A 12,216-nucleotide genomic window follows, 5' to 3' on the forward strand; every position below is an offset into this window, starting at 1 on the left:
GGAGCTGTGATTTGTGTCCTTCTTAGCAACAGACGTGCTAACAAAAAGAATGTTTAAGGATATATGTTTGAAAGGCAACAAGTTTCCAATGAGTTCTGTTTGTAAACACAAAATTAAGGCACAATTTCACTTGAAAAGGTGCTTCAAATTGTTTGACAGGCATACATATGGTCGAAGTCAGGTCATCAGATAAACATTTACTAAGGCAACGTTCCCATGACCCCACACCCCTTGGCTGTATCACTAATAAATAATGAAGGAGACGTTCTCTGGAGCGTTTTGAATGCCACTCCATTTAGGTTGCCTGTGTTTACAACATTAATGTGGTTGTTAGCAGTTTGCATTTCGTATCTCAGGCTGTGTAATAAGCAGAGCTATTGAAATCCAGTGTCAATATGAATTCTTGATGGAAGTTCTGTACTGATTACCTGGATTACAGCCACGTTCTATGTGTGCAGTGACAACTACTGCTTATAGATTCATGTTAAAGCTTAGAATCAGAGCAGAAAGGAACGACACAGAAGTGCTTACCAAAGCAGGCAAACAAAAAACCTTCACAAAGTATCACAATACTTCATTATGAAGGCAAGATTTTGCCTTTTCATAGTCATACGTTCAATATGTTCAATAAAATTACCGCTGGGAGTTCCCAAATTTCTCGAGAAAGCGCTCATAGCAGAAGAGCCTTATGTTTCTGAGGAAAGAGTTGGCAACTTTTCCATTTTGTATAATGTGTGCTTTCCTTTGATTCATCCTGAAAGCTTTTCTTGGCAAGTTGCTAGCTTAGTTTGGTTTTGATGACAATTTAATAATTCTTTTCTACTATGGAGCTGTATTAATACCAATATAAACTGTAAGCAGAAGAAAACTCTCTGAGCCCTCATTTTGCACTTGTATTTGTTGGGATGTTTTAATGCATGGAAGACCTGGTACTGCATCGCTTCCATTCCCTGCCAATGCGTGAGGCTGTGAAAGTCCAAAGGAAAAAAGAATGTTTGCAAAGATTGGTTTCAGTCTTGGTTGTATTTTTTTTCAATGGAGAAGAACTGCAGCTCTTCCCAGATCTGATGAGGATTGTGCTGCAACTGCTTTGACTGAAATGCAGAGCTAAATTGTGCTTCCCAAATTTGTGTCAAAGCATATAGGTGGTGCTGGAGGCAGTCTGAAGGATATCCAAATGCATGTTCTCAGTTCTCAGAAGGGGATCTCATCCATTGGAGGGACAGCAGACGGATTTGGACCTATCTTCAGTGTTTGTTTTTAAGGGATTTGGGTGCATTCCATTTCACTAGCCCTAAATTAAAAACCAATTCCAAGCTGCTGGTGGCCTTAAAATGTCCTCACTATAAATTTCTCTGCTGGAAAATCAGGCAGGAATAGCAGTCTCTGTAAAATATTTACTGTGTGCCAAGTTAGAATTTGTTCTCTTTCATCTGCAATAATGTAAGTGATAAATTTGCAGCGTTTCAAGATGATCCCATCTTAAACATCCTGGTTTTACAGTCATTTTACTGCATTTCAGATCAGCCCCTTAACAAACTGCTGCTTCTCTTCTGCCATATTTTGTGTCGTCATTGAAGAGCGGTGATGATAGACTGTAAATAAACAGATGATAGATGACAGTCCAGCAACAGGAGGAATGCCGTCATTGTGTTTTATGTTTATGTACAGTCAGTAAATGGCAGTTTTAGTGTAGATGAATCATAGGAACAAGCCTCAGCTCGCTAAACTGACATATTCTTTCTGACAAAACCAAAGCAAAAGAAATTTAAGAGCTGAGCACTAAAACTGTGGCCAGTATATCAACAGACTTGTCGGGGTTATGAATAAGATACATGCTGGTATATATTTTTTGCCAGAGTTGGAGGATTTTCAGTATTTGAAGTGCTACATTAAAGATACTCCAATCTTATTTCTTACGACTCACGTATCTTTTTGTTTATCCTGTAGGACCCCAGGAGCAAGCACAAATTTAAGATCCACACCTATGGGAGCCCAACCTTCTGTGACCACTGTGGGTCCCTTCTTTATGGGCTCCTACACCAAGGGATGAAATGTGACAGTAAGTTCAGTTTTGCTTTGTTACCAAACCGTATTTTTAAAAGCATGTGGAAACACCTCATAGCAACTTCTTTGTTTCAATGGAAAATACCACTTCAAATGTCAGCTATTTATAGGACTGTTGTATTTCAAGTGGATATTTCGGTCGAATAATAATAATCTAATGAATACCTCTTCCATTGCTGCAAAAGTGCTGTATGGACTTTGATATGAGAGGAGTGCGTTTGCTGTTGCTTTTGAGGAAACCTGTTTCAGGAGTGGGTGGATGAACACGCAGTTGAAAACTGGCATTCCAGTTGATGTGGCAGCCAAGATCCAGTATTTCCCTTGTGTTTCATTTGTCTTGGAAGTCTGCTGTACCAAAATCTAATGATTGACTTAAACCCAAATCCCTTCATGGCTACTGCTGGCAGAAGTGCTCTGTTTTCTCAGGCAGATTCCCAGCAAGTCTTTATTCTGTTTTTACTTTTTTTCTTGCACTTCATTAATATATTGAAGTGTCTGAAGTGCATTATTTTCTTCAGTGTTTCATTCACTGTCCACAAAATGTATTGCAGGATGGAAACTAGCCATGTAGGTCAGTCAGAAAACATTTGGCTGTAATCTGCAAACGTTGCCAGCAATTAGACATAGTAATCTTAACTTTCACTCTGCTCAGTGTTTGCTGCGGAATCATATTATTAGTTACTCACAGCTGTCTGAAACACTTCTATATCCACAGCTTGTGATATGAATGTGCATAAGCAATGTGTGATAAACGTCCCGAGCCTCTGTGGCATGGATCACACTGAGAAAAGGGGAAGGATTTATCTGAAGGCTGAAGTCACTGGTGACAAACTGGAAGTAACAGGTAAACGACTTGTTTTGAAACGTGGCAGGATTTTTAAAGGTGTTGTTTATACTGTGAGCTGATGTGCTTTGGTCAACATCTTTGGGCACTGAAGCCCTTGGCAGAGTGTTTCCTTTTGGAAGCATGAGGATTTCATTCACTGCATCTTTGAATCCAGGAACATTTTGAATCAAGAAATGCTCTATGAGCTGGCATTCTGAGCAATCCACACGCTTAAAAAAATAAAGTGAAAATGTAAAGGTGGAATAAATGCTTTAAAAAAAATCAGGAATGTTCATTAGAAAATGGCTGTCATGTCTGTTTTCCTTGTAGGAAGCAGCACAGTGGGATAGCTGACCCTTTAGGAAGCTAGCCATCATCTTCAGAACATGAGAAATGCTCCAAACTTCATCAGTTAAGGAGGGATTTCCTGTATTTCGGAGTATTTAGTAAACAAAGGAACTTGGACTCGATCCCAAATATTACTCCCAGTGTATTATAAAGTAGTAATAATAAAAAGATCGCATTCTGTGAGGTTAAGATTAACAAGATAGGGAGAAGGGAGAGAAAGCAAGGAAGGAAGGAGAGGGCAGCAGTTCTTTTCCTTGGAAGTGCTTCTCCCAGGGTTTATCAGTAAGCTTTGGTTCCTCTCACCCACACACCCTGTCTCATTCCCAGTTGAAGCTGCAGAAAAACATACGGAAAATATATTTTGCAAGTTGAAGGACCATTTTGTCCCCCTACATTGATGTGCTGCCTACCTCAAGCAGAACTTCCTTCTTTCGTTATCAGAGAGCAGAGTTTATCACTCAGGATCCGCTTAAGAATTTGTGTTTACAGCCTATGTTTTGTTTGCTCTGTGCATGCTTTCTGCTTAACTGGGGTCAGCTGATAATTGGTTCTATTATCTCTAATAAGTGCAAAGCTGGTAGTGAACTTTACTGTTGGTTTTTCCTTTCTGTTGGACACTAATACTGTGCTTTGCCCATTGGGCTGCAAAGTATTTTTTCAGAGGGAGAGTACAGGGTGGGAACTGGATGAAATTGACGTAAGGGAATTAGATCAAACCAAGTCTGTTTAATCTAAATTCAAGACGAAAGTAGAATTTCTTTTGACTCAGAATTCTCTTTCAGGAAATATTAAAGACATGCTGAAGTTATCAAAAACAAAATAAAGGATGAACTATCGTGTCATGGCAGGTGACCAACACTGCTCCTTCAGAAATGCATCTTAACACACTGCAGTGCTTATTACGTGTACACAAATACATCTTGGAAATTGGTTTTGTGAGCAGCTGAATTCACAAAGTCCACACACTGAAGCAGGAACTCAGAACACTGTTGTTGTCACGGCCTGTTTGGTGTTGCAAATTCAAGGCCAAAGTTATGGCAGGACAAAGTAGAAGGTTTCCCAAAGCATCTGCTTTTCTGTCTTTATTTCTTGATGTGGTTGTTGGCAATCTGTGGATGTTCCCTTGTGTCAGCATTGCTGATTTCTTACACTTAGAGCCCGACCTTTGGTTAGCCCTGAAGTGGTCAGGCAGTCGGACTGATGATATCTGTAGGTCCCTTCCACTTGAATGGTTCTTTTCTACACCAGAAAGATGTTCTTTCTACCTCCACACTTCTTATTTGCGGAGTGAATCACAAAAGGTACCATACCCCCTGTAGTCAGCATAAAGGAAATCAGGCCATCACGATGGATTTTCGCAGCTCACAGAAGCATTGAACTTCCCTTCTGTCACTGTTCATGCTTTTGTTATCTCTGCATCTGAATAACTCCAGATTCTTCTGTCAAACCTTGTAAAAAGCATTGAAAGGGAGAGGCATGATCGAATTTAGTTAGAAAGGATTAGAATAGATCCCAAGTGGTACTTGTAGCTAACTTTTCAGATAGCTTCCTGTCGTGTAGGAGAGGTGAACGTGTCCAAGATGCTGTCATTAGGAGAAAGGTGCTTTCACCTTTTGGTGTGAGTGCGCTTGGCAAATGCTTTTATTTGTGTGCTTGTAGATAAAATACTTCCATCCAAAATTTAAAAAGGTTTCTGGACAACAAGAAGAATTTTTATGACAACCTTGTTGTAATAAGCACATTAAGGTGCTGTTTTGTTCTTATGACTGGGGCTGTGTTCTCTGTCTTATGTTCATATGGTTGAAGCTATGTTCTCTATGTTACATTCTCAGGGTTGGCATTTCCAAGGTTTCCAAAAATTTCTTTAAATATAAATGGATTTCCCTGAAAGTACACTTTTTTTTTTTTCTTTTTAAATTATAAATGATACTATACAAATGTACTTATATATGCTGTGGTCAGACAAGCTGAGGCTTTTGTGCATGCTCAGCAGCAAGACAAATTAGTGGGCTTCAGTTGGTTCACGTATGCTGCTAACCCCAAATTTCTAACTCGATGTATCTCCTACTACAGCATCTCTTCTGAAATATTTACTGGCAAAACGTCTGCAGATCCCACAGCTGCCTTTAGATTCAGGAAGGGGCTGGATTACATGTCCAGGATGTATAGAAACTGCTCTGGGGTTTGAGCCTTTGCCGGATTCTTCTTCAAAAGAATGTCTCTGTAGGTGTTGATCTCCTTCAGCTGAATTCCTTAATATCTCTGCTCTGCATCCTGTTTTGGCTGTTAATTGGTTCCTGCTGAGCTCGTGTTCCTGCAGCCAGCCTTGACTGCCTGCAGAACAGTCATGCTGTTCCATGCAGACGTGGCACTCCGGTGGGCATCTTGCAGTTCCTTCTGTGGGCGGCTCCGCTTCCTTACTGGGAGGAAGGAGGGTGCCATGCACTGAGCGGCGATGGAGAGCTCTGTGCCTTGGGGAAAGTCACTGCTTGGTGCATAGCAAGTGGTGTTTGCTTCTGTGTAACAGCTCAGAAGGCGTTGCAGTAGCTTTTCTTTCCAAAAAGGGCCACAGTACATGCACGTTTACTGAGTATTTTCACAATAAAATAGGGTAAATAATGTTGTTGGGTTTTTTTTTTACCCATTGAGTACTAGGAAAGAGGCCAGATGGGGCTTACCAGTGGTTCAGCCAGATTATCTAAAATATCAGAGCATTTGGGCAAGTTTTGAATTCAACTGATCCTGGAAATGATTCAGTCCTATACATAAATGCATTTAATGCTGGTGTGCTTCCATGTGTACTTCCAGTGCACTTCAGATCTTTGGTGTGGGTGCTTAAAGGTGGACAGGCAGTCCTTTCTGCATCAGTGCTACAGACTAGGAGTGGGAGTTTTGTATTGATATCCTCTGACAAAATCTCACCACCTCCCCAGTGCCATTTTCAGTGCTCATTTATGTGGCAGTTCTTAAATATCAGCAGTTCATTTTATACCTACTACCTTGAGAGTTGGCTTTGGATATTAATACGTTATTGCAATTGCTGTAAATCAACTTGTCGTAGGAACTCTCTTAATTGCTTTTTCTTTGACATCACTGAATTTGTGACCCTTCATAGAATGGACTGTTGGGATTTTGCTTTTAGGCATAGTAAAGCTGTTTCTGCCACTCTTAATCTCTGGTGGTTTGCATTGAAATTTCCCCTTCCTGGTGTGTGCTACAAGTTTTGTCAGCCTTACATTTACCTGCCAACCCACCATGTAACCTGGGTTCCTTCTGAGCAGTTTTACAGGTGGCTGAACAGCCGTTTTGATCTTTATTTTATTTTTGAATTATTTTTATAGCGAGCAAACAATAACCTCTGTGAGAAAATAACCCCATCTGGCGCAGTGACATATAAAAAGCCACCACGCTGTTGGGATCCCAGGAGCTGGGTCTGACAGCAGCTGCCCTCCCAGCAGCAGTGAGCTGCAGGTGCTGCTGAGGGCAGGGTGCCACGATGCTGCCAGCCACGGCACCTCACCGTTATCAGTTATTAAAATATTTGTATATACACACAGCACAGAGCTCCCGGGTTCCTAAGTGTATTTTTCAGAGCTGAAAGAATACAGAAAATGTGGTTTTGTTCTTCTGTGATGTTTCTGTGATTTAAAAGAAGAAACCTGGCCGTTATTTCTGGAGGCTGGGAGTGCAGTGGGCTCCAGCTATCACCTCCCCAGGAGTTCTGCACTCCCTGCTGGATGTATTTCAAATTATTTATGAATGTCTGATGCTGAGCTGCTCTATGGCACTGCATATTAATGTCCCATCGTGCTGCTTGCCACGGAGACCTGGCTGAGCAGCCTCTGCCCAAAGAGGAGAACTGGAGAGTTGCTGCAAATCACCAGACGTTCACCAATTGTTTCCTTGAAAGACTCCTCCACACACACTCTCCTAATTTCATCTGTGTTTGCCTAGGTTATTAACAGTGTCTTTCTTTGTTAGCATTAATTTCATAACATTCTGCAGCTGATTTTAAAAGGAAGACACGTGAATGTTCAGGAGAGTTATCAGCTGTTACGTGAAGTCCCTATAAAGTGATCCCAAATAATTGCTGGTGTGTGGGAGGCATTTTTAATAACTCAAATAAGAATGGCATGTTTTACCTCACCAATACCTTCTGTGTTCTGTGGCATTCCCTGAACCTGAAGGGTTGCTGTGCTGCTTGCACGGAGGGCAGTGCCTTTCATAAATGCCAACCCCTGTAGCAAATGACTGTTTGCCATTTCAGTCATTTTCTTTCCCATGAAAAAACAGTAAATGCATACTATGGAAAAGAAGCATTCATTGTTCATAGATAGCCATCTGCATGCATGTAAAAAAAAACCCTAAAATGCTATGTATTTGCAGAAGGATTTGAACAAATCTGTATTAGAAATTTAATAATCAACCCCTTTTTAGACAATTTGATATGGCAGTAGTCAGTGTTTGTGTTAAGGCTTGTGTTTTATTATGTAGTTATACTGCCCAGTACTCGGTATTCTTTTATGAAGGTAATTTTTATAGAGGTAATCTGATTTTAAACATAAAGCACAGATGCCCCTATGAGGTTTCCAGCTGGAAATGAAAGCAGAAAACCTACTGCAGGTCTCATTAAGTAGCATTAGAGTTGATGGTACCCTTTTATTAGTAGGAGAGACTGTCTTAATAAAAGACAGAGGAATGAAGCATGATGGAACACCAGTTCATTTTTCATCTTGTTCTCAGGAGGAAATTAATTCCTTATCCATTTCTTGTGTGTAAGTCACCTGTGAAACACAGGCATCCCTGCAGCCTACATTCATTATGGTGGCATCTATGGGAGTCAGGAAACTGGGAGTAATGAGCAGGCAGGGGTCTCAGGAGAGGTACATAAGAAAATTAGCTGGGGTATGGTTATGCAAAAGAGAAGCCTCATATTGAGAAGCCGTTTTAGTGGCCAAGCACTGTGTGGAAATGAACAGCAGGATTTGGGGGGATTCAGTTGTACATCTGTAATTGTAATTCACTGGAGTTTTAATGCTGGAAGACAGAACTCTGAGCTAACAGTGTTCTCCCTCTTCTTTTGCTTCACTGGAGAGCTTCCCAGGCAGGACTGTTTTGAGACTCAAGACCTCTTTCAAAAGCATCTATTTGCATTCACTGAGAGATTTCTGCTCCTCTAAGCAGCCTGTAGGAAGCGAGAGATTGGCAAGCAACAGTTGCTGTGATTAGTAAATCATTTTATCATCAACATTTGAAAATTCAAGGAAAAGGTAGTTGTGACTCATGAAAAGGAACTGAGTGAACTCGAGCTGCAAATAGCTCTGCTTTGTTTTAGGGACAGAAGCATTTCTTTGCTCATTCCTGTGGCTAAATCTATTTGCTGGCACCACAAGAAGTTATAAATCCATAACTGTGTATTGTTTATGATGTTTGACCCATACATTCCATGAAAAAAGTCCATGTGTTGTCATCCAAACTCTGAAATGCTGCCTGAATTTCCTCTCTTCACACGGAGTGACTGTTGTTCTCTGCCATCCCACTCTGTCTTCTTTAGATATTTGTTTAAAGTATGAGTACCTAAGAACCAGCTCTGTGTTTGCTTATGTTGTTACACTACTGGAAAACTGAATATCCCAATTTTAGGCACAGCTTCTGGAGGCACCGCTGTGATAGCAGGGACACGTCATCGAATGGAAGAGTCATCAAGCAGCCCGTATTTTCTGCTGACTAGGCACTTATGATCTCTTCTTCATTAACGATAAGGAGGAAGGTGGTCCCTTTTCCTCGTGGCATGGTGACAACACGGGCACACTTGATTTGTTGGAAACTTGAGCATATGCTTCTCTTCACTCCCTGTTCGTCTGTGTGTTCTCAGTCGCAGCTGAAGAATCTAATCTGGACAGGTCATTAGGGATTTAACTCATACCAGCTACCTTGCTCAGTGCAGAGATCATCATCGTGCTCAGTATTTGACAGAAAACTGGCAGGTGGTATCCTGTGTTTCGTTCCGAGTTCCTCTCGCTGAGTTTAATTAACTAATAATTGTAAAGCAACAAGAGTTTGCTTGTTTTCCTTGCAGATGCAGCAGAATTTTCTGCTGTAATTCAGCCTCAGCTCAGTTATTTTCTTGGAGTTATTTTTCATTTAATTTTGTTTCAACCACACAGGAGAGAGAGCACCTGTGATGGAAAGGGGGCACCTCTGCTTCCTGCCATCCCTCTTGTGGAAAGCTGACCTGTCTTGGTAAGAGTAGGATGCCCTCAAAGGATGGGCTGACCATCAAGACATTAATTCCTTATAAATGATATTTAGCAAAATGTCATCATGCCATTTCCTCAAGAAAAAGTGCTACCAGTTGGAAATAGACGTCTAAGGGTGCTAATTACACAAAAATACAAATGGCCCAAATAAGGAGCGAGATGACGACTACTTCAGCAGCCTGTATTTAGTGTATGTTGCGTCTTTCTTTCCAAGTGCATCTTTTGAGCTGCACTTCTTTTTGTGTTGAAAGGGCTTTTTCCTTATTCTGTGTATCTTATAAAAGAGGAGCAGCCTCACACATGCAGTGGTGGTGTTTCCCAGGCTCAGCAGCACGATCCTTCATACAGACTCCGATCCTTGTCAGCCCGACTGGTTTGGGTGGGACAGCATTTCACAACGCCTGAAATCCAGCTTGTTTGTGAACTTCTGCAGAAGCTGATGGCAGAATGCCATTGACACGTAATAAAACCTTACACGCAGTGCATATAAATGTCGTGTGAGCGTCATGCTGGTCCTCTGCAAGATGGAGGGAAGTGCTGCCTTGCTCACGCATTGTGATACTCCACTCATCTGCAGTGACTTCTGAGCTGCCCTGCAAAGCCCCAGAGCTGTGGCAGCAACCTCAGCCAGAGCCCCAAACACCGCTGAGCCATTGATAAAGGCGGTCATAGCCCACCGTTCCTCTGCTCCTTGTTCTGCACAGAGATGTGGCCACGTGGGGAATGTCCCACAGGCAGATTGCTGGCCATCCTTGTCTCTGGGCATCAGTAGCAACATGAGGGTTATGAGCTCACTTTGTGCTCTCTTCTGCCATTGTGAAAATAGATAAATATGGAAGTTGTATATGAAAATACCATTTTTGTGAAGGCAAAGTTAAACTCGTCTTCCCCATGCTTTACTTTGGGTGCCATCTCGTGACAACTCTCACAGCGATTCCAGCTGACAGCTAACGAGCAGTGAATCCAAGGAAGTTTAGTACCAATAACATGTTGTATAAAATAGCCATTCTTGGAAATCTGTTCTGATCCAACTATCACCCTTATAGCATCCGTCTGATAGCTGTGGAAGCTAAGTTTGATGAGTAAATAAAAGCACACAGAAATGCTCCCTGCTTAGAAATGTATTGAGATGAGCTCAGATGTTTAATTATTCCATTCCAGGAAAGAGCTGCCCAGGAGCTGCTTCATTCCATTTAGGATGGCTCTCATCTCCTGTCACTTCTCTCTACCAGCCTTACAAATACCACCAAGTGCAACCTTACTTTACTATTTTCTTCCATGCCAAGTCTGACCACGCAGGTTTTTCATCTTATTTGTGTTACCTTTCAACATATTTCTTTCGATTTGGTTTGACTTGTTACTATGTTGTTAACAGTGATTTTTAATCCCATGCAAATCAGCAATTTGTTTTATATTGACAGTGCGAGAAGCAAAAAACCTAATTCCCATGGATCCAAATGGGCTTTCAGATCCTTATGTTAAACTGAAACTTATCCCAGATCCCAAGAATGAAAGTAAACAAAAAACAAAAACCTTCCGTTCTACCCTGAATCCACACTGGAATGAATCATTCACATTGTAAGTTTAACCCCTTTTCATGTAATTTCTTATGTGTCGAATCGTTTATTTGAGTTTTGCATTCAGAATGCTATTTCTCTCCTTTTCAGTAAATTAAAACCTACAGACAAAGATCGACGGCTCTCTGTAGAGGTCTGGGATTGGGATCGAACAACCAGGAATGATTTTATGGGCTCTCTTTCGTTTGGGGTGTCAGAGCTCATGAAAATGCCAGCCAGTGGATGGTAAGAGTTTCTGAAAAGAAAGTTTTAAAATAGTATTTTTCTTCAGCATAATTACTGTATCTTATATTAAGTGAAAATACAACTAAAACTGGGAAACATGGGCTATAGATAGCAAAGGAGGATAATTAAAGGAAGCTTTCCTTTTGTTATGTTCATGAAGCTTCTGCTGGAGCCAGGAGTTGCTGCAAACTCATGGCCTTGTGATACACATTTTATTTTTATCTCAAATATGATATACTCATTATGAAGCATATCAGCTATGTATAGCAAGTTAAAGTACGTTTGAATAGGTTTTATATAATGCCATCTTATTACGTGCCAAACTACGGGCAGAACTCACCAGACCTTCTCAAACAGTATGACTTCTTGGAGAATGATTTAGGGCTATGGAAGCATTGGAGTCTTTTCAGGGTTGATTCTTACACCATGTCACAGGATGATTGGTACAAGGTCCTTGTCTTAATTGGACACATGGTTTGTGATTAAAGATACAGCTTTATTTGAAATATATTCTGTTTCTGTATCTCCTTTAGAACTCAGAATGTTGTTTTTTACATACAAATGGCATTGATACAAACCAGACATAAACAGACATAACTCAGATTTTTTTATCTGAAAGGAGTAGAAGTATAAAAAGACCATTTTTTTTCTCAAATGTTCCACAGGTACAAGCTGCTGAATCAGGAAGAAGGTGAATATTATAATGTTCCAATTCCAGATGCTGATGAAGATGGAAATGCGGAGCTCAGGCAGAAGTTCGAGGTGAGGATTAAACCTACCTCTGTATTGCATTTATTTTCTAACCTTACAAAAAAAAAAAAAAAAAAAACAAACCAAACAAAAAAAAACAATGCCCAAACTGTTAAAAGTTTTAGTGTTATTAGTATCATAGAATCCAGCTTCTGTTGCTTGT

The 12,216-nt window shown here is 40.7% G+C and overlaps 1 protein-coding gene across 2 annotated transcripts in view; it reads left to right on the forward strand.

The window, feature by feature from the left end:
• The window catches only part of PRKCA (protein kinase C alpha), a 112,614-nt gene that overhangs the window by 69,039 nt on the left and 31,359 nt on the right, over positions 1 to 12,216 (forward strand). For both annotated transcript variants that reach the window (XM_090122069.1, XM_031598829.2), the window contains exons 4-8: positions 1,951 to 2,062; positions 2,783 to 2,911; positions 10,923 to 11,079; positions 11,169 to 11,303; positions 11,969 to 12,065. In XM_090122069.1, coding sequence (XP_089978195.1) covers positions 1,951 to 2,062; positions 2,783 to 2,911; positions 10,923 to 11,079; positions 11,169 to 11,303; positions 11,969 to 12,065 — 630 coding nt within the window. The remainder of the gene's footprint in view (positions 1 to 1,950; positions 2,063 to 2,782; positions 2,912 to 10,922; positions 11,080 to 11,168; positions 11,304 to 11,968; positions 12,066 to 12,216) is intronic.

The sequence above is a fragment of the Phasianus colchicus genome, chromosome 20 (genome assembly GCF_987193195.1).
Source record: "Phasianus colchicus chromosome 20, bPhaCol1.hap1.1, whole genome shotgun sequence".
In the NCBI taxonomy this organism is placed as follows: domain Eukaryota; kingdom Metazoa; phylum Chordata; class Aves; order Galliformes; family Phasianidae; genus Phasianus; species Phasianus colchicus.